General features: G+C 32.3%; 2 protein-coding genes across 4 annotated transcripts; one reads left to right on the plus strand and one right to left on the minus strand.

Moving 5' to 3' along the window:
- Window positions 1-15: 15 nt before the first annotated feature.
- LOC139485192 (SH3 domain-containing protein 19-like) lies at window positions 16-24,107 on the plus strand. Of its 3 annotated transcripts, none has more exons than XR_011655275.1 (15): window positions 16-209; window positions 10,428-10,526; window positions 10,942-11,050; window positions 11,443-11,633; window positions 12,327-13,682; window positions 13,957-14,031; window positions 14,474-14,570; window positions 14,880-14,926; window positions 15,545-15,672; window positions 15,968-16,090; window positions 16,745-17,128; window positions 19,686-19,890; window positions 20,194-20,297; window positions 20,888-22,919; window positions 23,151-24,107. XR_011655275.1 is itself a non-coding variant. In XM_071269441.1 (14 exons), exons 1-14 carry the CDS (start codon window positions 131-133, stop codon window positions 21,002-21,004), a joined length of 3,114 nt encoding a protein of 1,037 aa, XP_071125542.1. In that variant the 5' UTR covers window positions 16-130; the 3' UTR covers window positions 21,005-24,107. The 3 variants fall into 3 exon arrangements, 1 of the variants encoding a protein (XP_071125542.1); XR_011655274.1 differs by having other exon boundaries at window positions 20,888-22,903; window positions 23,088-24,107; XM_071269441.1 differs by having other exon boundaries at window positions 20,888-24,107.
- On the minus strand, window positions 879-1,892 carry LOC139486634 (uncharacterized). Its single transcript, XM_071271561.1, has one exon. It carries the CDS (start codon window positions 1,890-1,892, stop codon window positions 879-881), a length of 1,014 nt encoding a protein of 337 aa, XP_071127662.1.
- Window positions 24,108-25,459: the final 1,352 nt, after the last annotated feature.

Here is a 25,459-nt window from a genome sequence, read left to right on the forward strand (position 1 = left end):
TTAATCTTCATATAGAAAATGCAGAACTACCAATAATAGATACACGAAACATCATTTTGAGTTACCTCCCATATGTTATGCGGAACGTTTCTTGGTTTTTCTGATTTTCATTTTGTTTACAAATGACAGGATGGCAGAAGTGTCCAGGCCACCACCCCCTAAAAGACCAACGATAATACGTGCCCAGAATACGCACGATTCTGAAAAAGGTATCATTGTTGTTGGATGTCAAAGTCATTAATCAATTTATTACTTCTTGACTTTTCTATCCTTTGGCTTTACTTTTAGTGGCTTTAATAATAATATGAGGCAGGCATTACCTGTACATCCTCAATCCTCAATCTTAAGGCCTGTTGGCACGAATTGTCCCAATGTACGGTTTTCCTCTCTGGTGCGTTTTCCTCGATGTATTTTCTTCTCTGTGCTTTAAATTTGGTATGCGCTGGTTAAGATTGGGATTGAGGAACAGCAGTATTAAATCTGCCCGTTCTGTCAATGTAATGTGCCACTGTTTGTAATTTGGCTTTTGTCTCTTCTGTGTTCTCGTCGTCCAGTCTCGTTAGCATAGTAGCTAAATTCAAGTTTCTGACCCCGACCTCTTTGGATATTTGGTGTAGCATATCTTCTCGTTCGTTTTCATAGTAGGGACACTCCAGAAGGAAATGTTGAGGCGTTTCAGGTGCTCCACAGTTGCATGACTCTATGGCGTTGGTTTGGCCTACTCAGTTCTTGTAGTAATTCAGTTCTGTATAGCCAGTTCTTAGTTGGGCGAATATACTGAAATGTCTTTTAGTTGGGAAATCATACATAATTGAGTGTTTTGTAGTTGGTATTTTTTCATAAAGGTCCCTGCCTCTCTCAGATATTTCCCATCTTCTCTACCATTTATTTCCTGTTCTTTTGTATGCTGCTTGTTTGACGTCCTGTAGTGTTATGACGTTATTTTCCGGTGGTAATTCTGTTGCTTCCTCTGCCGCTGTTTTTGCAAGGATGTCAGCCTCATCATTACCAACTATGTTGGCATGTCCTGGTGTCCATGCTACAATTACATTGAGTCCTTTTTGCCTAAGATGTTCAATATTTTCTTTTATTTCTCTTATTACGGAGATGTAGCTGTTTGGGGCCCAGTTCAGTGTAAGTAATCCCACGGCGCTTTGACTGTCGGAGAAAATTTTGATTCTTTGTATTGCATTGTAAATGTTTTCTGTAATGCAGTATTCTAGGACCATGAGAATTGCTATGAGTTCCGCCAGAAGGATGGATCCTCTTTGTGCCACAGGTCTATGTAATCTGGCAGCAGGTTTAATGTGTTCAGCATAGATAATTGCACCTGCTCCACAGGGTCCTGGGTTCCCTAAGCATGATCCATCTGTAAACGATATTGCTTGTTCTTGTGTGCAGTCTCCCATGAGTTGGTTAATGGTTTCCTTGCAAAGTTCTTGTTGCTCATTTGTCCTCGATTTTGAGTTGCCTAGTCGACTCCAATATAGAGGTTTTGATTGAGTCATTTGAGTTTCTCCCAATCTGTAGGTAAACTCTGGTTCTATAAGATTGATGTTTATCTTTGTCTGTTTTTCCATTTCTGCTGCTTGGCTTAGTGCTTTGCCCATTGGTGTTGGGTACTTGTCATATGCGTCATGTTCTTCATACCTCACAAGTTGCTGTTTGATTGGTTCCTGTGCAGATTTGGATTTAATCTTTGCAATCTCTTTAATGGCTATTTGTTCTAGTCTCAGGTCTATTGGCATAACTCCTGATTCTACTTCTAGTACTTCTCTGCCAGATGTTGTGGGCATATACATGCATAGGATAAGTGCTTTTCTCTGTACTCTGTCAAGCTTTTGCAGGTCTTTTGGTTCTGCTATTTGCCAGGCCGGACTACAATATTCCATGACTGATCTGACTAGACTAGTATAATTGTAATAACTTTTCTGTCTTTAATTTGCTGATCTGTCGCACTTCTCTCAGAATAGTTAAGTTACGGTTTGCTCTCTTTTCAATTGCATCAATGTGTTTACTGAAGGTCATTTTCTCGTCCATAATGATTCCAAGAAGCTTTGGTGTTGAGTTGTATTTCAGTTCTTTACCTTGAATCAAAATGCGTTTGTCCTCTTCATCGATGTTTTTTTTTGAAAAGATGCATATTTCAGTTTTGTCTAGGTTGATGTTTACTCTCCATTTTTGAGTCCATTTCACTGCCTTTGTGATGTCATCCTTCATTCTATCTTTGAGTTCCAGTATCTGGTCTGGTTGAGCTGTTTGCCAGAGTGTTCCGTCATCAGCAAATTTGGTGTAGTCTCCTAGAATGTCTCCCAGTAGGTCGTTGATAAAAATGTTGAATAATGTAGGGGCCAGAACTGATCCTTGTGGTAGCCCTATCTTTGTTTCAAATTCTTCACCTACATAGTTTTCGAAGATACATCTTGCCATTCTGTTATTTAGGAAATCTTTAATCCAGGCCCATGTTTTTCCTCTAATACCCAAATGGTGTAGTTTTACTAATAGTCCCTCTCGCCAGATTGAATCATATGCCTTTTCAAGATCAATAAGACATGCAAGGGTGATTTCTCCTTTATTGAATTTTTCTATTGTTTAATATCTGAAAAAATCTGATCAGGCAGTTTGATGTTGAGTGTTTTTTCCTGAATCCTTCTTGTTTTTCTTCTATAAGCTTCATTCCTTCTATGAACGCTGCCAGCCTGTTAAGAACAATTCTTTCAGTAATTTTGCACATAACACTGGTTAGACTTATTGGGCGGTATGATGATGGTGAGTAGTAGTTGGTTTTTGGAAAATGACGCAGTCATTGTTCCATTACTGGCGACCTAAACTTCATTACATTTCTCTGCCTACCGCGCTTGGTTTCGTATTTACTATTTTCTACACAAACTGGAATCTGCTTGTGTTATCATTAATTATGCATGAGAGTTCATTGTGTAGTAATCAGCCAGGAACCAGTTTACAAACTAACTGGTTTCTGCTTGTATTCCACTACACTCGGACAAAGTGTTGTAGTTTGACAGGAACCAGTTTAGAATTTGTAAACTACAAAACGTAATCGGTTATTGTTCATTCCGTTTTGGTGTTTCATACCGACTTTTATGGTTTGAATAAGCTTAAGACCCTTCAAACATTAATGTGATAGGTATATTAAAGACTGTTTTACAAAAGGATGGAACTATTTGCTTTCAAAGTCGTACTATAGTGATATCTGTTATGTACGGATTTCCACTCTCACCGGTTAATTTCTTTTTTTACACGTGCTTTTGAAACTTCCTGTTTAAACATCGCAAGTTTTAAAATTGTTTTTTGAGTGAATTTAACTTATTTTAACAATCATGAAGCGTTCCAGAATCATTTTCAAGCAGTTTCTTCTTCTCTTTGATGATGGAAAATAGGTTTTTCTCAAGAAAATACTGCAAACGATCGCAGAGGAATTGAAACGTACAAGTCAAGTCTGCACCTGGTTAAATTGGCATCTAGTCAAATCGGCACCTATTTGACGTCAATTCGGCATCCAATAATATTTGTTATAATATTTTCTATTCAATTAATTAATAACTGTTACCAAGTACATAGTGTATTTAGGTAAACAACGAAACCAAAGTGAAATTATGTTGTTGTGTATAAAGGTAAACAACGAAGCCCTTACCCAAGCTGTTGTTTTAACAATTAGACAATTATTAAAAAAAAATGGAAAACTATGAGTCCCTTTCAATAAATCAAACTTTCATGCCAAATAATAAGAAAATTTAAGGTGTTTTTTTTTCAGTAAAGTTTAAAAAGCATTAAACAAACAATCCTGTAAAATGCTCAACTGGTTTAAATAATGCATAAAAATATCCAATATCTCATGTATTAGTCCAAATAATTATGACGTCTGGCAAGGCTATTTTATTTTTTTTCTGTGACGTCTGCCTACGAAGTTCGTAGGAAGGCTAACTTCGTAGGAAGGCTTTCTTAGGAAGGCGTCCCAGAAAAAAATTAACATAGCCTTGCGTTCATAGAAAGGTGTCCCAGAATAAAATTAAAAAAGCCTTGCCAGACGTAATAATTATTTAGACTACTCATATATATATCATTAAAAATACACCAAAAATGTCATTTAGTTGAGAAAAATAAATATATACAAAATGTACAATGAACACCCAAAAATGTGAAAGTTAGTATTTAACTCTTTTTGCTTAAATACTGAAAAAAATTCTGGCAACCCCTTACTTATTTTTACTCTTTTTGCTTAAAATACTGTTAAAATATATATTTAACATGGGTGACGAATTGACTATATCAAGTGTCGATTTAACCAGGTGCTGATTTGTCCAGGTGCCAATTTAACCAGGTGCCGGTTTGACTAGAATTCTTTGACAAATGTTTGAAATTACCTGAGTTTCATTAGACCTTTGATAACAGTAACAAAAAGATTATTTACTTAATATTTTGTGGTATCAGGTCTGTTCGCGCCCAATACACTTTCGCACCTTGCAGGTTCGCACCTCGCACGTTCGCACCCATGTCCGTTCGCACTTTACTCATTCGCGCTCAATTTTAATTCAAATTCAAGTTGAATAATTGGAAAATCATGATTGTTGTTTTAAATTGCTTTGGTGTAAATACTGAATGTATTTATAGCTTGGTATGAGTAAAACATTGAAGATTTTAAAGGAAAAACACAAAAGATAATTGTTTTTAACAGCTTGGTCCCTTTGATCTGAAACAACGAAACAATAAAATATAGGAACCAAAATATAGCAATCCACTATTATAACCAAAACATGATAAAATCTATTCAACACACAGAAAAAAACATAGTCAGAATCTCACTTCATTTTGAAAGAAGTCAATGAAACAAAGTTATAGCAATACACTAACCAAAACATGATTAAGAGTTAAATTCAACACAAAATAAAACGTTGACAAAATACCACTTTAATTAGAAAGGATTATTATTATTTTTAACAATACGCTATCCAAAACATGATTAAGATTTATTCAACACAAATAAAAATGCTGTCTCACTTTATTTTGAGACAATGACAACAATTATACTTATAAGAAAACACTTGCTTACAGAGTTATTAAACACAAAACCAATTAAGATTGGGTGCGAACATTTAGGGTGTGAAAGTGAAAGGGGGCGAACATGAGTGGGCGCAAACGGACCCGGATTCAGACTATGTACCAGTGAGAAATATACAAGCCTTTCTACGGTATTTATTTGTACAATTCAGGTAGTCTTGACCTATTCATTTGTCTTAAAAAAACAGCCAGTTGTCACCTTCACTTCACACACACACATATATACGAATATCAATTATATGCTTATGAGACATGTTGCATTGTTAAACTAATTACAGTATGTGAAAATCAAGACTTGCATAAAAACTATCCCAATATTAGAGACAGTGGCGTCATTTTTCTTCAGAGCTTTCAGCTCTTTGATTCCTTGTTTCCTCAGGAATTTTATGTTTGCTGTCTTCCATTCCTGTGGTAGCCGGCCATGTTTTAGTGTGAGGTTCACCATAGTTCGTATTGCTTCTATGAGATTTTCTCCGGCAAACTTAAATAGTTCTGGGAAGTGGCCGTCAGCTCCAGGCGATTTACCTATTTCTAGTAGGTATATTGCTGCCTCAACTTCATCCGTGGTAACCTCATAGTCCAATTTATGTTCTCTTTTTGTCAATCTTTTCTCTAATTCACATATTCTTTTGTATTCCTCTTGAGTCTGTTTGTAGAACTCTTCGTCAAATTCATCGGTCTTTAGATGTTTACCCTCAAAAAATGTTTTTTGCAAAATTTTACATTTTTCTTGATTTGAAAAGCCTGGTGGGTCGTCTTGGTCTATTAGTGGTAGGATGGTGTTGCAATCTTTCTTTTTGGTCAATTTCTTATAAGTTGTCCATACCTCTTTTGAATTTCTTGATGTATTGATCTGATCTACTAGGTGTTCACTCCAATCATTCATAGCTTTTTCTTTCTCATTTTCAAACTTTTCTTCTGCTGTAACAAGGGCTTCTTTATTTTGTGGGATGTTTCTCTTCCTATATTGTCTTTGTTTATAGTTTAAGTTTTTCTTTGCCTGATTAACATCATAATTCCACCATGTATGTTTAGTTGATTTTTTTTCTTTCATCTCTTTTTGGCAGATAACTTCCTGCATCGTTTTATCAATAGTCGCTTTAAGTGATTGGTATACTTCATCTACATTATCATTGCTTGGATTGTTCAGTAGCCATTCTTCCATGTTCTTTTCTGCCTGTTCTTTCCATTTATTCCAGTCTACTTTGTTAATTTGCCATACTTTCCTTTTTGTTAAGTTGTTTTGTTCCTTTTTGCATACATCAAGTTCTGTTAGTATACATATATGGTCAGATCGTATGTTCTCATGGACTAGTGTTGAGCAGTTGTGCACTTTACTAATAGTGCTGGGTGTTATAATGACTAAATCAATGACACTTTTGGTATTCCGTCTTGTAGGCTGGCCATCATTAACGCACAGCATGTCTGTTTTGGTCAGGAAGTTTTCAATTATTTCTCCTGCCTTGTTTGTCTTGTCATTGTTCCATTCTAAGCTTTTAGCATTAAGGTCTCCCATTATAATCAGTTCATGCTTGTTGTTTTGTTGTACCTTTTGAACTTTGGTAGTTAGTTCTTCAAGTTGTTTTGTTTCTTCTGGTGGAATGTAGGGTACTAACAGATTGAATATGATGTTGTTATCTGTGTGTATGGTAGCTGCTACACTTTCATGGTTTGTGTCTTCAAAGTCTGTGCATTTAGTGACTGTGAAATTGGTTTTGTGAGTGTTGATGCAAATAGCCACGCCCCCGCTTTTTCTTCCTTTACGTGGTTTATCAAACACTTGCCAGTCTAAAAAAGTTAGTTTTTTATTCTCTTCTTGGTGTGTTTCATTTAAACAAACAATATCTACATCATAACTATTTACAATATGTACAAGTTGCTGATAGGCCGTACTAACGGCCTGTGCATTCAGGAAGAGGAGTTTCATTCTGTGTGTTCAGTATGCTGTAAAGTCTCCTCTTGTTGATTATTTCAAGATATTTTTCGCACTTTGTTGATGTTGCTTGGTGTATGTTCCCACAGTTTACGCAACACAGGGTATTTTTGCAGTCTTTAATCTTGCAGTTTTCTTTCCCACAGTTTGAACAGGTAGCTATGTTTAGACAGCGCTTGCCAATGTGTCCAAATTTGTTGCAATTGTAGCACCTAACAACTTTAACAGGTTGTTCTGCTTGAAATTTAGAGTATGTTGTTGTGCCAGGGTGGCAGTATCCTTTTGAGGTGATAGCTTTTTTAACTTCCTCGTGGTCAGTAAAGGTTACTTTGACTACTGGCATAAGTTTCCCAGTGTCTCTGTACTTTTTTCTCTTCACTTCTTTTATTTTATATAGGTGTGACAGATGTAATGATAGATTTTCTTCTGATAGATGGACTGGAATATTATGTAGGTAACAAGAGTTTGTTTCGTGGTTTATAGATCTTGGTTTGTGTGCCACAGACTTTTCGCCAAATACGGATTTATTTATTGGCCAGGATTTAATGATTTTGTCCCTTGTTTTTTGGTCTTTCAGGTGGATAGCTATTCCCCCTTTTGGTAGGCTATACGCCTCTTCTATTTGATCTTCAAGTGCTTTGATTTTTGTTAACTCTTTTCTAATTGTTGTACTGTCTATAGCTGTGTTTGGCTGTTCTATGTTGTCTATAATTATAATTTTTTCTGGGTCTTTCTTCTCTCTTAGTGCCCTTGGTAGTTTTCCTTCTGTATTCTGCTTATGGTTATTACTTTGCAGATAGCCTTGTCCTATTGTTTTTGTGATCTCTAGTAATTTATCAATTTTCTGGTCTGTTTTGGTATCACTAGTTGTTTGATGATACTCAGCTGTTAGTAGTATATGTGGTTGCTTTATGATGCAGAGTGCACATGGGAATTTAATACCTGTACTTATAATTTTTCCTGCATCCTCTGTTGTGTATCCTGCGCATACACTGTGCCACCACTTATTGCACAGATCGCATTCAAGCCAGGTGATTTCTTTCACAGTACTTATAGTTTTTGGTGGTTCGTCTCTACAACATCCAGCACATAGAATGCTCTCCTTTTCCTCTTCAGAGCTGTTTAACTGTTCTTTCTTTTTCTCTTTCTTGTCCTGTGTTTCTTCAGTGACTGATTTTCTTTTTCTATTGCTTGTCAAACGGTTACTTCTTCTGATTGGAGGCATGGGTTGTTTTTCATGAGACATGGAGACGAAGTCTGTATGAATTATATTTTTTGTAACTTACATATTTGTTAAAAAAATGAAATGGAAATACCGTAACGTTTCCGATTTTGGTTTTGTTGTTAGTGATTTTAGTTGTGACATTATTTAAGTTATGACGTCATATGCAATATGCAATGTAAACAAAGAAACGCTATCATCAGGTAACGTTTTTCCATATCAAGGAATTATTAAAAAATGAAATTAGTATTGCATTCCTTCCTATTTTATACTAGACTGATAAATATATATTTTACTCAAAGTTTCATACAACATGTACAAACGAGACCGGAAAAAGGAAGTACATTGTAGATTTCTACGCAGATACGGGAATTCAAAACATGACATCAATAAAATTGAACGATTTTGAGTTCATTAGTACAATGAAAATTTCAGGAAAATTTTTTCCTAGATTTTTTTTTTTTTTATATTAATTTTTCTACTTTTATTGGGGACTTTGTCCCCATAATACCAAGGATTTGTCTTACTATACAAATCCTTGATAATACGTAACTTTGCAAGTACAATTTCCCCATTCACTACATCATTACATAGACAAATTGATAGAGTTTAAAAAATGAATGACTAACGTTTATGTTTTATGGAGGGATAAGCCATGCTTATTTTGTCCTCAAATTTGGCCAACCTAATATTAGAGCATGATATATCACCACGTTTTGTACTTAAAATGTCATGTCTCATGAAAACAGTACGGGTGCCACATGTGAAGCTGGATCTTCTGACCTCAGTGGCGGATCCAGAAATTTACACAAGTGGGGGCCCACTGGCTCCTTAGAGAATACCAGCTCTAGTCATGCTTCAGTATTTCCCTATATTATCAACCAAATTTTTCCCAGAAAAGGGGGGTTTAAATATTCCTCTGGACCTGCATGGAGCACCTGAAATCAACCTAAGTTTTTGGTGGGGTTCATTTTATTCAGTCTTGTTTTCTGTAATGTTGTGTTTAAATTAGTACTGTTGTTTATATTTCAGTTGTTTTTTGATTATTTATTTTGTCAAGGAATGACTTATGATTCAAGTTATGAACTTAAATATTCCTTTGGTATCTTTTGCCTTTTCATATATAAAAAAGGAAATTTTGTACACCATTTACACAGAGATATATTCATCAATGTTTCATTGAAGTGTCTGTAAACTTAAGACTGCACTTCAAAATACAAATGTATATGTATTATTAAAAGAAAATTTAAGAGATCCTATTGCCTACTTAAGATTTTTTTTTACTTCTTATTTAAATATTATTTTTAGGGTTTAAATATATGCATCAAACACTTGACACACTTAATGCCATAGTAATGGAAATATGAAACTGTTTTACAATATATAACTCTTTAAAAATCTAGGTAAAATGAGTGAGGTCAATGTGAATCACTTGAATTCTAAGATAGAAGAGGAAGACGAGATATTTTTATAAAAAATATTAGACAAAATATTTAAAGAACATCTTAATTTATTACAAAAATATTAAACAATGATTTTGAGAATCTTTAATAAAATTACAGCTTACTTATTGCCTTCAACAATGATCTAAACCCATTCCATATAGTACACTTTAACAAATGTTTAACAAGCATTTTTACTTTAAAAAAAACTAACAGTTTGATACAGGGACATGCATTGTACCTGTGAACAAATCACAAACAAATAACAATTTGTAGACTGCAACCAACAACCAGTGAGTCTCTTACCTTGAGACACTGCTGTAAAAAATCAAGAACAAACTGTTAAAACAGTCCTAAAAGGCTTGACTCATCAGATTAGTACTAAGCACAAAAACAAGTAACAAAAAGACAAAGACACAAAGAACTTATCTAAGTTTACTCACAGTTACTGAAAGCTGGTTCAGGGCCAATGTTCAGTAAATAAACTTTGTTTTCCAATATAGCAATCAATACACCTCCAATAGATTTACATATTGTAGTTTAGAAACATAAAACTTGAACCAATGCTATGCCAAATATAAATGTGAAAGGATGAAGGACCATAAGTATGTTGGAATATGGTGAATTGTTATAAATTATAAGTGGAACTATTTATATGTTTGTTTGAATAGCAGAAAGAAATCATTACACAGGATTTAAATGAACAGAGATGTAAACTGATCTTGTATGTGATTGTATGTTGGTTTTTTTTAAGACAATGACAATGATGTGGTACCAAGGAGACCTGTTCCACCTACTGGGGGAGGAAGACCGCCACCTAAACCACCTAACAGACCACCATCATTTAGAAAAGGTAACATTAACACTTGTTAGGCAAATATCAGGTAATAATACCAATGACAGGATTAGCAAAATTGATTCCATGGCTTTTAGCATAAGCATTAAAAAAGTTGAAGAAATTTTTTCAAAAATAAATCTAAATTATTCATACGTTTATCATTTAGATTACCATGATTATAATTCAAGCAATTCCAACTATTTAAAAATTTACCTCACTCTGATCCTTTGGGAGAAAAATAACTTTTTGTTGCAGACATGAAGATCTTTTTATGTGTTGTCACAACTGAGATATTGAGAAGTGAAGAAAATAAAACTATCCAGAAAATAATGCAAGGGGAAGGATTTCATGGACATGGAGCTATTTGAAAGCCATGAGTTCAAAATGGTTTATTAAGCAAATAAAATGTTCATGTAAAAACTGTTTTTAGATTCACATGAAAAGAAAGAAGAAACAGAGAATGTGCAATTAAGACATCCTGGAAACAAATCTGCTAGACCTTCTTCTGTTGGTAGTAAAGTTGACGGTGCTCCTAAAAGGTAAACAAATGAATTCATATGAGTAATATTCTTTTGTGATTGTTTGTTGTAAGATGATTTTGTTAGAAGTTTGTAAAATTTTTCAATTCTTTACTCGAGCCAAAACAGAGAGATGCAAAAAGCCTGTGTTGGGAGTCATTTTAAAATTATATAAAATAAGGAGATGTGGTATGATTTTTTAAGAGACAACTATTCACTCTAGTCAAAACGAAGATGATTTTAGGCAGCTATAGTTTACTGTACTGGGTTCAACAATAAGAATTTCTTTTTGTCACTACATAATGTGATATTGTAAATATTTTTTTTTTTTTTAAACTGACGAAGCCTTTTTCAAAATTATCCTGAAATTTTTTGAAGAGTGTTTGAATGAATTGATTTTATATTTAAACCAGGAAGTTAGAAATAACTATTGTCTCAGCAAGACCAATGAGTGAAGTAGGTTTCAGAGATACATCTGCTATCAACACGCCATCATCAAAACCAGACTACAAAAAAGATTCGCCTAAACCAGCTCTTAAAATAGTACCTCCTACATCACTTGTCCCTGTAAAGGGTTCCCTTCCTCCAAGACCATCAAAATCAGGTCAGTATCTCAAGAATTTATTGAACTTAGTGAAATACTTATACTTTGAGTATAATATCACATAGTGATGTATGAGTTATAGCTTTTAATTGAAGAATCTATCAATAATTGAAAATATGTTCAGTCAACTGTAATTTTCAATAATCTATGATTGGTCAAAGTTTAAAAAAAAATCTATTTAATGTTAATTTTTATAGAAACCTTTCGACACCTCTATGTTTATGTAAGTAATGGCTTGAGATAACCAGAACTTCTCCATTTGTACATATCCACACTTTGATTACAGTAATCTGTATTTATTTATCTCTATGTTAGGGTAATAATATGAAATGAACAAGTATTACATAAGATTATGGTAAGTGTGTATCTAAATTCCTCATTTATTTACATAAAACTGAACATGATTGTATTCAAAAATCAAATCAGTGCATTCTATCTGGTTATTCAATTAGTCGGTTATAATTTTCCAGTTGATTCCAAATACTAATCTCACAATATTCAAACATAGACTAGACTTAGTGAGATGTGTCAACTCTTCAGATATTGACAGGAGATTCCCTGTATTGAAAAAATATCTCCACATGAAAGACCCTATAGTAGGTTACAATAAGAGAAACCTCTTTAAAGATGATATTTGATACATCAGTAAAGTGATTTAATAGATGACATACTTCTTTACATATGTATTTGCAGAATCTTTGCCACACAACAGACCACCACCACCAGTGCCTACAAGAAAAGATGTTCCTCCACAGCAAGAAAATAAAACTCCAACCATTCTCAGGGCACCTGCATCACCCTCACCAAAACCACGCCCACAGAAGTCATCCCCTGAATCTCCATTGGCTAAACCTAGATCCAGTGTTCCTGCTCAAGAATCATCACCACCACTGAAACCTCGTAAAATACCGTCTGTTTCTACTCGTCCATTACCACCTACACCATCTGCCGACAATGGTGAATCAGATCGGGTTGCAGAATCTCCAGCAAAACCTCAGCGATCATATACTTGGTCAGGTGAAAATGAGTCCGAAAATGTCTCCCAGTCTTCCATCTCTGACAAACCAAGGAGACCAACTATAATTCGTCCAGCAAAAATGAACAAAAGTATTGAGAAATCTCAAGACAACGATTCTAGTCAAAATGTGATATCTGTCTCATCCTCCCATCAAAAAGATAGTTTTCCCCCTCTTCAAATAAGAAATTCTGAAAAACCACCTGAAAATAAAGAAGAAGAGAAAGAAAACAAAAATGATGATCATATTAACCAGAAAAATAAAAAGAATATGGATACTGAACCACATCATGTTGCAGAAGCTGATGAGAAAAAGAAACCTCCAATAGCTGCTAAACCCAAACCATCAGTTTTACCTAAACCTAAACTTAAACCACAAGCTAATATCCACACAGAAGACGATAATCAGACTGCAAGTAAAGACCAGACTGAGCTAAACAATTTTAAAGACTCGGTAGTTTCAGATAAAGTTGAAATAAAGAAAACAAGAAAACCAACAATAATTAGAGCAAATGTACCTAAACAGCCTTCTGAAGAAACTGTACCGAAAATGGTTGAGGAATCCTCCAATGAAAATTTGGAAAAAGAAATCCCTGAATATGCTGTTGTATTAAAGCCAGCAAAAAACAAATCAGAAATAAAACCTCCAATTATTTCATCTGTTCCATCAGAAAAACCTCCACCTCCAGTCCCATCTAAAAGATTTACTCCATCGACTCCAAAATCTAAAGATGACTTAGAAATCCATAGGAATACAGAGACAGAAACAGTTCAACATAGACCTAAACCAATGGCTAGAGCTAGACCTATGACAATGGTGATAACATCATCTTCTAAAATCCAAACAACGATCCCGTCAAAACCACCACCGCCAATTTTTCTGAGTCCTAATAAACCATCTCCTAATGTGGCAAGTCCGTCTAAGCCTCCTCCACCAGCAGTGCCACAACCCACCAAACCACAATGTAATACCAGCAAACATCCACAACAAGAGGCTCCAGATGCTGATGCTGATTCAACCAGGCAAGAGAAAGGCAAGTCTTTATTTTTACAAGATGATGAAAAAGAGAAAAAACTAATTTATTAAACAATGAGAAGAAGACGTTATTATGGTCTTTAAAATGTGTATTCAAACCATCAACAAAAGTCTCAATTGGTAACTTTCTTTAAAATAGATCTTTATACCATATCTTTTTAATGGTAGATATTGTATTACTTAAATATTGTTTTAACATATGTACAATGATATAAGAACTTGTTATGGTGTTTTGAATTGATGTTTGATTTTTTTGTTTTTTGCTTTTTCAGTTCCACCACCAAGACCTTCTCCTGCAGCAAGACCGAAATCCATGTTCCATTCACGCAATATTCATTCAGATGAAGGTAAGTTGAGCAATGAAGTTGAACTAAATTTTGTTTTATATGGGCAATTAAAGTTTGTATATTGAAATCCAAAGTAGGAGGAATTGAGTTTTAAAAAAAATGAAATTTAGAAATACAAGAAAGTTTTCCTGTATACTAGAATTGACTGAGATTTTATAGTGTATATTCCATCTCTTCTTTTTACAAATGAATGGTTGACCTTTATTTTAATTATTTCATTTTCTTCATAAAAGATATAAAAATTTCTCTTTTGATATCAGGAATATCAACCAATCTTATCTTGTGAAAACATTTCTACTTTCAAAACCACAAGTTTAAAATTTTATATGTGAATCTAAAAAGCAGTTTTCTTTCTTACTTGTTGTGAGCATTTTTTTAGGAACAATTTATATAGGATATTACAGTAATGTCTTCTAAGTATAAAATGTGCTTTGTATTTCAGAAAACCTTGAGGAATCAAAAGACAAACCAACTAGACCAAAAGCTGGTCCACTACGGCCATCACATGGACCAGTTAAGTCCCCTGAAACTGACAGAGGGTAAGAAAATAATTTTCAGTTTTGAAGTAAAATTAACTGCTACTTGAACAAGATTTTCATTTAAAACAAGACACCAGTCAGCAACTCAGGAGTATATCTATTTGGTGTTCTTTAAAAAATTCATGTTGAAAATAATGTAGCTCTGTCAACAGTGATTACATAAGAAAAAATGTTTAATCTCACTCCATAAGATTTTAGTAAGAAAGAATTATATATATATAATAAAGATACATTGCTTTTCAATCTAAAATTGCTGTTTTTTTAATTTTTTTTATAAAAGTTACTTTAAAACATCTTTCTTTTTTTCAGAAGCTCAACAATAGAAAAAGACAAGAAAATTCCTACTCCAATAGAGGGTAGATATTTTTATGATTCTTAGGAGACTTAATATTTTGTTAATTTGTTTACTTAATTTGCATATATTTTTTTTATTTTTTCTTTCAATTTAGATGGATTCAGTTATTTTATTTTAAATCTCTTTTATTAATATAGCTCCTCACACCTTCAAGTATTTTTAATCCTTTGCTTCAAATAATTGAGTGTCTCAGTCAGTGGAAATCCAGAAAAGAGATTCAGAATAAGGACACACCAAATAGAAAGTATTATTTCCATTGGTTTAGATATAAGGATATAATGTACTGTACGATATAAAGTGAATACTAATGGACATATTTCTAAAAATAACAAAAAGTATCATATGAACAAAAAAATCATCTTTAATAGCAAGGCTAGTCATTTATACTGGTTTCATGACTCAATGCTAACCTTTGCAAAGCAGAATGATAAAACTACCTTCACTTTTTGTAATTTTGATTACAACAAAAAATAAAACAGTATAATTGCATTACACCTATAAAAACTAATCTCCACAAAATAGCACATCAGTGCTGAAGTGGCATTAAATACCATTCAATCAATAATTATATCTGCATTTTACTAACACAATTAAAGGATTCAGTGCATTTTTGTTATAGAGCCAGGACCAGATCTACCCAGTAGACCAGGACCAGGTCATCCTCTATACCACTATATGTTATGTGTACCACATGGTCAGGCTATACATGATTACAATGGAGCTGGCCCAGATGATTTGTCTTTTAAGGTTAGTACAATTTATTTTTTATTAACTTTGACCAGAATCTGATTTTAGATCCAGAAACAGAGTTCAGTCATATTTATTAATCCAGTCTGAAAACATTCATTTCTGGAAATTTCACAGTATTGATCTTAACGAAAGTTTTTATTGATTTTAATTTGAAACTGTATGTAAATGTTATCTAAATTACTACATTTATTTTATAAAGAATACTGCAAAGAGAAAAGAGAGATATTATATACATTTATATTTTCAAAACTATTTGATCGTGATTGTAAGTATGAAAATCATTTCTCTGTAGGCTGATGATATAGTGATATTACACAAAAGAGTAGATGAGTCGTGGCTGTATGGTCAGGTTGGTGAAGCTAAAGGAATGTTTCCTCAAAGTTTTATACACATACTTAGACCTTTTGATGGAGAGGTATGTATATGTATGTTAGACTTTAAATGTTATTGTGAAAGATCTCATTCTTTTTATGTCCTTCACTGGGAACTGGTAAAGTTGTCAATTATACTTGCCTTTATGGCATCATTTACCAGGTAGAGGAGATTGTATGTATCCCTGCACTATTAACTTTCAACAAGTGATTTAGTGATCGTCATTGTGCCAGATACACTAGAAATAATAGTTGTCCTGTAGTACTGATGATAGTAGTGCAGATTATCAACTATAGGAATTTGATTTGCCGAATAATTTGTGCAACATAGCATCCTATTTCTCTTTACCACATGCTCAACATGGAAACAAATGTAATCATGCCCCTTAATGCACCAATGATGTTCGCTATAACAAAAGTTTTTGACGGAAAAATGCATCTATCTCAAAATTGTCTATTGTTCTAACTGATCACTCAAAGGGCTGTTATGAAATTATCTCATCACTTGACATATTCCATCTGTTGTAAACAATTAATTAAGTGTTTTATTGCGTCATTAGATTGCAGCTGTCTCATTAGTGTTACTGTATACACATCCCAATCATTTTTTTTTTCATTTCTTAGTGGGTTTTTTTCAATGACTTCTATAATGGCAATATCTCTACTTTCCCATGTTGCTTATGTCATTTTTATTGTAGGTAACTCCACTACCATCACCTTTAGGAAGTAAGACATCAGACAGTGATTCATCTCCAGCTACATCTGTTAAAGATAAAGTAGATACGATCAAAACTGGTCCCCGGTGTGTGGCAAGGTTTGACTTTGATGGAGAAGGAGTAGAAGATCTTTGTTTTGAGGAAGGAGATTACATACGACTGATAGAGAGAGTAGATAGTGAATGGGTTAGAGGAGATCTGGGTGGTAAAGTTGGCATATTTCCTCTGACATTTGTGGAAGTGATTGAAGATTTTCTAGATCTTGCCAGTGATGGGATGAATGAAATGGTACAGTCGGAAGAACCATTTCATGTGAAGGAAACTGAAGATACTAATATAAGACAACATGAAGACAATTGGAATAAGGTACACATTTGTAAATGTTTTTAAATATTATGAGCTTATTTCTTAATGCATGTAGAGTAAGACTGGTTAGCTTGCTTGCTTTGTTTCTATATGTATTTTTACAACTATACCGTATATTTTCGAATTTAAAGCGCATCGTTTTATAAGCCGCACGGCCGTTTTTTGGGGGGAAGATTGTTTTTGTCCTTACATAAAACGCACCTGAATATTAAGCGCACACTGAAGAAAACGTATATTTATTCTACTGACCTGATAGTGTCATGAATATTTTCTCCTTTTGTAACTCACACCGTAATTTGTTTCATTTCTATTTTCAGATTGGTGAGAAAGTTGAGAGTATTTTTGAATATATTTATTTGTGTCATATTAAAATAAAAAATCGTAATAAAATAATTATACTTTTCTCATTGTTTTAATTATGCCAGTTTCGTTTGATGTTTTTTGTCAACAATGGCCATGTGTTGACAGCTTGGGTGTCCATTGAACCTTGTTGTTTTGATTAAAATTAGTATGGTATTGATTGCTTGTTTATTGTTTGAATTGGCATTAAGGATTTAAATTAATCTTAAAAATGTATGCATGAAAGGTCACCCAAGCCATAAAACTGCCATTGTTTACCTTGATTATGACCTACTTACCTGTACCCACGTGTGAAAACTGTTCACCCAAAAGTCAAGATTTTTTTTTAATTAAATCAATCTTAAGAATTTTATTGTTGTCTATAAAATAAAAGTTGAAGTTCTGAACGTAACAAACATTTTTCAATTTTAATTTTGTGGATAAATACAACAAACAAAACAATTTACTTTTTGCAAGTCATTGTCTATTTTGAAATGAAAGTGTTATGAGCAATGACAAGGGGGATTAAAAGAAGACGGCAATAAATAAATGTTTTAACAGATTAAATTATAAAAATTAGTATTCTTTTTTTTTTAGTTAAACATCCAATAATATTTCGTAAAGATATTTCGTTTTGAAACACAATAAAACGACAAACAGTTACTCTTCAGTATTTTATCCTGTTTGGTACCTCTTCTCAAACACGATTATCTCTCTTTGTTTATGAAGCACTTTAAAGTGTCGATTTAAGCACATGCATCACCATCGTCATTTAAAGAAACTTGTAATATTGGCAAGACACACAATCACTTTCTTTATTATTTCATTAGAAAATTTTATATTAAAACACATTAAATCAACTAACAACTACATATTTATGATAAATACACAATTAATATCCTGTATGGACACAGTTATCTTTCTTTGTTTACGAAATGAACACTAAACACATGGTTATCGACTTCCTGTAAACCAACAATGATTGAATGAAATAAAAACAAACGATTTAGTTAATATATTTATTTATTCATAACAACATATGCAACATTAACAATTTATCAAGTCACTGCAAGCACTTGACAATCTGACTGTCTCCAGAAAACAAATCCAGATATTTTTTTCTTTCACCGTCGTCCTGAAAACAGAAAATAATACTTACATAACACGCACCCGAGTATAACACGCAGGGACAAAGACAGAGAAAAAAACCTGCGGCTTATTTAACGATTTATACGGTAATTGGGATAACATCAAATTTCAATATAATACATACAAGTTTAACTATGCCTGTCTATAATGTTTGCAGTTGTCAATTTAATTACAATGCTTGAGCTTACATTTATATAAGCAAAGCAAGCAAGCCAACCAAAGTCTTACTCCACAAGCATTAGGAAGTTAGCTCTAAATGCAGATTACTTTAGAAAAAATTTAAATTACTGTATTTAAAAAAAGGTAGCCAAACTATTAACATTTAAGGTGCTGAACACATGGTTTATAAGCAATAGGTTAAACTAATTAAACAGATTACAAAATGAAGAAAATAGACTCTTGCATATTAAAAACTGAATTCATAAATTAATGTGTGCATTTATCATTGCGAATCCTTTACCTGTGGCAAAAATGGAAAATCTCAATAATATAAGTAAGTAAGTAAGTAAGTAGTAAGTAAATTTTATTTATAGTGGGGCATGATATGAGCTCTGTAGAGCTCTTAACCGACTTGATATTTGAAACAAATATCAAATTACAAATTATCATAATATTACAAGAAATAAATCTACAGCTGCAATTTTGAATGCAAGTTTTCATTATTAGGAACCTGATAGTGTTGCATTATTAAAACATTAACCAATAATAACCAAATTTGCAGTAAAAAAATGCTTGAATGATTACTGTTACCAAAATTAACTTTAAAAGTATCAATATGGAAGCTCTAAAGTGGACCTCGGTTAAGTTAAATAACTCTCAAATGATTATGGTATGTTTCTATTTACTAACTTGCAACTATTGTTTAATAAAAGGAGTTTATTATAACTCTATTCCACACAAATGTTTAAATAGCATTGTGATCGATTGTACTCTTAAAATCATATTTATACAGTTATCTCCCTTTATCAAGCTGTTTTAAAATTATTTCATTGTTAGGCAGAATTCTTTTGAAATTTTGAAAAATGTGCATAATTTATAAAATTTAAAAGAGACTTTTTTTCAATTTCAGTTAGAGGATAAATGTTTGTTGTGTGAAGCCATTGCAGATTTTCCTGGTGAAAGTCCAGATGATTTGAGTTTTAATGAAGGAGACATTATAGAGGTCATAACAGAAATAGATGAAAATTGGATGAAAGGAAGATTGAAAGATAGGGAAGGCATATTTCCTACAAGCTTTGTTATAAGAATAGATAACCCTAGTCCTGAAATTACCGGTAAGGGTACATGATGAAATCAGCAAATAATTCTGTTTAGATGTATTTGATAATGTATCTTTTAAAGGCACAATTAGTCATCTGTAAAATTTCATGTTCAAATAAGATTGAAATATTTGTATAAAGTACCTTTCAGAAACTAAATAAAAGAAGTAATCTAACAACTTTTATAACCATAAGACAGCCAGTAATATTAAAAGTTTTCTTCTTCACAGAAAAAAATGCATTTTGATAATAAATTAATTTAATCACAGCAGTGAATATTAAAAGATGATTCTATTTATTGATATTTTGTACAATTAGGTTCACCAGTGGAACATGAAGAGGTGGGAAAAGTAGAAGAAGAAACGATTGGAGAAGCAATATATGATTTTGATGGAGAAAACAACAAGGAATTATCTTTCAAGGTTTGGTTTTGTCTTTATTTTTTTATTATATTGTAGTGATTAAAACATATTCAGACATTTCAACACCTTCTTCATGAATAACACTTTCCACAATCACTTAGATAAGTGAATTGTCTACCATGTAGATTACAAGGAAAAAAAGAGAAACTGAAGATGGCCAGTGGTTAAAACATTTAATAAAATTGATAATGAAAATATGTTCCCTGTTGAAATTTTTACACTTCCAAGTATTATTCAAATGAAGTATCTTTTATTTATCTGAAGTAACTTGGAACAAATTTTTCACAAAGAAAAAAAATACTTGAAATTGAACAAACAGATTTATTTATTGCTTTTGCAAAGTTCACCACTTTTTAATGTAATCACTTGAATGATTCCTATTGTAATAAGACACATCAATTTGACAAGGACTGAAATTTATATATTTTATGGGATTAAGGCTTATCATAAAAAAGGGTCAGAGCAACCTTCTTTTGTTGAAAGCAGTTTACCTCTTAGATATGAGACATGTGACAGTTACTTTACTCAGCCTTTGACCTTTAAAGGAGATATTCATAAATAGCTATGATAATCTATATTCTGTTTTATAGACTGGAGACCAGATCAGACTAGGGACCAGAGTAGATGGAGCTGAAGACTGGCAGTGGGGAGAATTAAATGGACAAACTGGAATTTTTCCTGCATCTTTTATACAAATTGTCAGCTGATTGTTGTTTCTGCTTAGTCATAAATTCACCGCTATGTTTGAGGGAACAAAACTAGGAGTTATTTATAAATCCAGAGACCAGAAATATAATCATTGTGGGACCAATGATATAGTGAAAATTTAGTCGGACCAAAATGTCTGTGATAAAATTAATCCATAAATAATAAATGTTGTATAATAATTAACATTGAACCTAAAAAAAAGTTTAAGAGAAACATTTTGAACTAGCAATAGATTTGATGGTTATTGACACTTTTATCTCCAATTCATTAGTGCAAAAGAAAATCCTGAAAATATTTTTATTTCAATTATTTTCATGGCTATGTTGGCAGTTGATTTAAAACTTCTTTTTTTTTAAGTAATGAAATGCTTAAATTTAAAAATGATTTTTCTCTATGCCGAAATTATTAGAGAAACAGGTTACACATGTATCTAGATTGCTCACTTTTTTCAACAAAACTTTTTATAAAAATTTATAAAATTTAATACTTAATATCACTGAAAAAATAACCAATATCAGCCATCATGGAATTTCAGTTAAGAATGGAAACCATAAGCAATAATTGTGCGAAATAACAGGTTTTGTATATAAGTGTATATCTAGTCGCCTCTATATTGGTAAATAATAGTTTTGTAAACCAGTAATTGAAATATGTGCCTTTACTTTCGAAAGTTATGCATTTATATGACATGTATGATATGAGATGTTACAATAAGTGCTTTAAAATTTCACCAATTTTTACAAATAAAAGCATATAATACAGTAGCAGAGCAAGTTAATCATGCCCCATAATTTAACAAAGACTGAGATTTGAACTCTAGGATTTTTTTAAGCTTATGTTTTAGCAGGCATGATGGACTAGTAACTCTAAACACAAAAGAATAGTTAACCAACAAATAGAGTTATCTTCTTTTTTCCATGTAAGTTGTGATTTTTTTCAAAAGTATTGTTATGTGAAATTTTATAAATTTTTGACTTCATACATACCAAAATAAAACTTGATATTCAAAAGAAAGCTATGAAGGCATTCATGTTATTTTCTTTTTATATTTTTGAAGTTACAAGTATTGACCTGATCTCAAAATTTCAAGAAAAATTCAAAAATTCAAAATAGGATCTCGTCTGTTTTATATGCCTTTAAATGTTGTCATTAATAATTTTATAATGGTGAAATTAAACATAATATTTACAGTGCAATAGGCACCTGCTAGTAATTATGTGCAGTAAAACTCCTGCTTAAAAAGATGTATTTGGAGAAAATTTATACAATACCCTCCACAAGTACATTCTTTATATTGTTTTTTGGTCACAACTTTTATATCATCTTATACTTTTTATATTGAAAGGGATCAAAGCAAAATGTTTTTTAGAATTTTTATGTCTTTAAAAACTATTGTGTATCAATTGTTTGATTATATTTAGAAGAACATGTATATTATCAGATATGGTGCTATAAATTCATGTTTGTATTGTTTTGAAATAATTGTATGAATTATATTTTAAAAACATAACCAGTGATAAAGTGTGATAAATGTTGCAGATGATACACAGAATAATAATGTCTCATAACATCATTAACTTTGGAAGACAATATTTCGTAGTCTTTAGATGAAATCTCAAATTGTCTGACTTTTTCTGTAAATATTGATAATTGGATCTTCTGTCTCTTATTTAGAAATCCAAAGTTTTGGTTAAGCTTTGCTTATCATTTGATGCATCATGGCCACAGTAAAATCATGAATTAATTTTTCATTTACATGTGGTTTTGGTTGAGCTTTGCCTTTAAATTTCGGTTTAAATGAATTTAAATGAAATTAAAATTCTAATGCAACAACATTTGTTACATTCATTTTGATTGGATAATGTCACTTATTTACATGGCATCAATTGACAATTGATGCTATGGGACATTCCCGCAAGCGCAGACAGCATAGGACAGACTTTAAATACATGTTTTAACATTATTTTCTGTCAGTTTCATTAGAATGGAGATAACAATATTGTATTTTAAGCTCCGATGACATCAGTTGGGGATTTGATGGTCGCAAATACCCGTTTACTGTCTCCGCTAACGCGTCGCCAGTAAACTTAATTTGCGATCATCAAATCCCCAATTGATGCCGTCTGAGCTCAAAATACAATAAAGTTATCTCCTAAATGACAGTTTGGGTATAAGCTGTCAAACACAACAGCCTTCTTTCAATATTTCTTTTGGAGTTTTCATTGTGTGTAGATTATAGATTTTTCTTCCAGAAAAGACATCTAAAAATCATCTGGAAAATTGAATGTACCACTATTTCAGGATGATAGTTGTGGCAAAAATAAGAACTTGTTTCAATTATGAATTTTTTCATGCCACAAAAGAGTAAGGTATCCAAGTATTTGTATTGACTAAAAGTCAATATCTCATAGTTGCAGTATTGCAATATAATTATCATTTTTACCAGTAAAGTGAATCGAAAACGTTTTTGACCTAACAGCTCCTGTAATAAAAATTGTGTAACTATTCATAGTTATTGAAAATCTTTTCAAAGCATACAAGCTATTTAGAAATTAGATATTTTTACAGAATTTTTAGATTTTTTTTAGAAAGATCTGTATAAATGTCAGCTTGTGCTGCTGCATCATAGAATTTTGTTGTTTATTAAGAGGGACTGGTGTTAGTGATTTTACATTGTTATTTGCTATTTTGAAAATTTTTGTTGCATTTTATAATTGTTTGTTAGGGTTTTTTTGCAATTTCATTTTGCTAGTTTTTAGAACTATGAACAAGGGCTCTTCTTTGAAAAGCTACTAACTTTAATCACTGCCTAGATGTCATACAGCCTTTGAACAATATTCTCTTAGTTTTCAGCAATTTGTTTGGTTTTTCCTTATTTCTAGTTTTTAAGTATACATAAAATCACAGTAGAAAATGATAGAAGGCATAGAAATTAATGGAGTTTAATATGTTATATATTTCATATGTCTATGGAATATCAGTATTCTGTTATAAATTTGTATGACCCCATATGATATCATCCTAATTTATTTAATCATCTGTGATATTTGCATGTTGCCATAGAATCATGAGGTGCATAATAAAAGCTGAAATTTAAAAAAACAATATTGTTTGTTATCAATGTATGGTGATGTTTTCATTTCACATTCTTCATTGACATAGACAAACGAGTTTCCACCTTTTGATGCATCAATGTTTGTTTTAAATTAAAAATTCAGACCTCAAAAACTAAAAAAATCTGCAGCCATATAATGTGGATCTATAGCATATATACCCTTCACCGAAAGTAGGACATATTGACCTTCATTTTATACTTCATAGTGAGACTGCCATATATTGACCTACATTTTATACTTCATAGTGAGACTGCCATATATTGACCTACATTTAATACTTCATAGTGAGACTGCCATATTTGTAACCTAGATACATGCTTAACTGGTTGAAGTAGATTCTTCTTGTACTATGATAAATACCCTTTGTTTTTAAATCCAATGTATTTATTGCGAACCCTATCATAGTTTTCCACAGATTCACCTGCAAGTTACCTGTCCATTTAAACTTTTGTAAGTTCTATTGTCCCATCTAACAAATACAATAGCTATTGTTCTCTGTTTAGTTTATCCAATGGGACCTTTAAATTTCTTGCGAGAAAAATCTATCACTCACTGATTAATTTACCTGAACAAAAAATTGAACTGCCAATGATTGAAATACATGTGCAAATAAGTAATTATAAAACTGCATGTGATGTTGTATTTATTTTTAATCAATAACACATTTTCAATTTGTTTGATATAAACACTGATTTAAAAATTAAGTTGATTTCTGATCAAATTTCAACATTTACCTATTAAAATTTGCTTTTTTTTTAAACTGTTCACATATAAAAACATGAAATGATAATGTTTAGATAAAGGTCTTCATAAATGTATTCTATATAACTGAACAACCACAAAAAACATGCAAATTCTTCGAAACATAAATGCATGCAGTAGTTAAAAAAATTCAGAAATAAACTTTTTATGCCCCACCTACGATAGTAGAGGGGCATTATGTTTTCTGGTCTGTGCGTCTGTTCGTCCATCTGTCTGTCTGTCTGTCTGTCTGTCTGTCTGTCTGTCTGTCTGTCTGTCTGTCTGTTCGTTCGTTCGTTCGTCCGTCTGTCCTGCTTCAGGTTAAAGTTTTTGGTCAAGGTAGTTTTTGATGAAGTTGAAGTCCAATCAACTTGAAACTTAGTTTACATGTGCCCTATGATATGATCTTTCTAATTTAAATGCCAAATTATAGTTTTGACCCCAATTTTATGGTTCACTGAACATAGAAAATGATAGTGCAAATTTCAGATTAAAGTTTTTGGTCAAGGTAGTTTTTGATAAAGTAGAAGTCCAATCAACTTGAAACTTAGTATACATGTTCCATTTGATTAGATCATTCTAATTTTAATGCCAAAT

Source organism: Mytilus edulis, chromosome 8 (assembly GCF_963676685.1).
Source record: "Mytilus edulis chromosome 8, xbMytEdul2.2, whole genome shotgun sequence".
Taxonomy (NCBI): domain Eukaryota; kingdom Metazoa; phylum Mollusca; class Bivalvia; order Mytilida; family Mytilidae; genus Mytilus; species Mytilus edulis.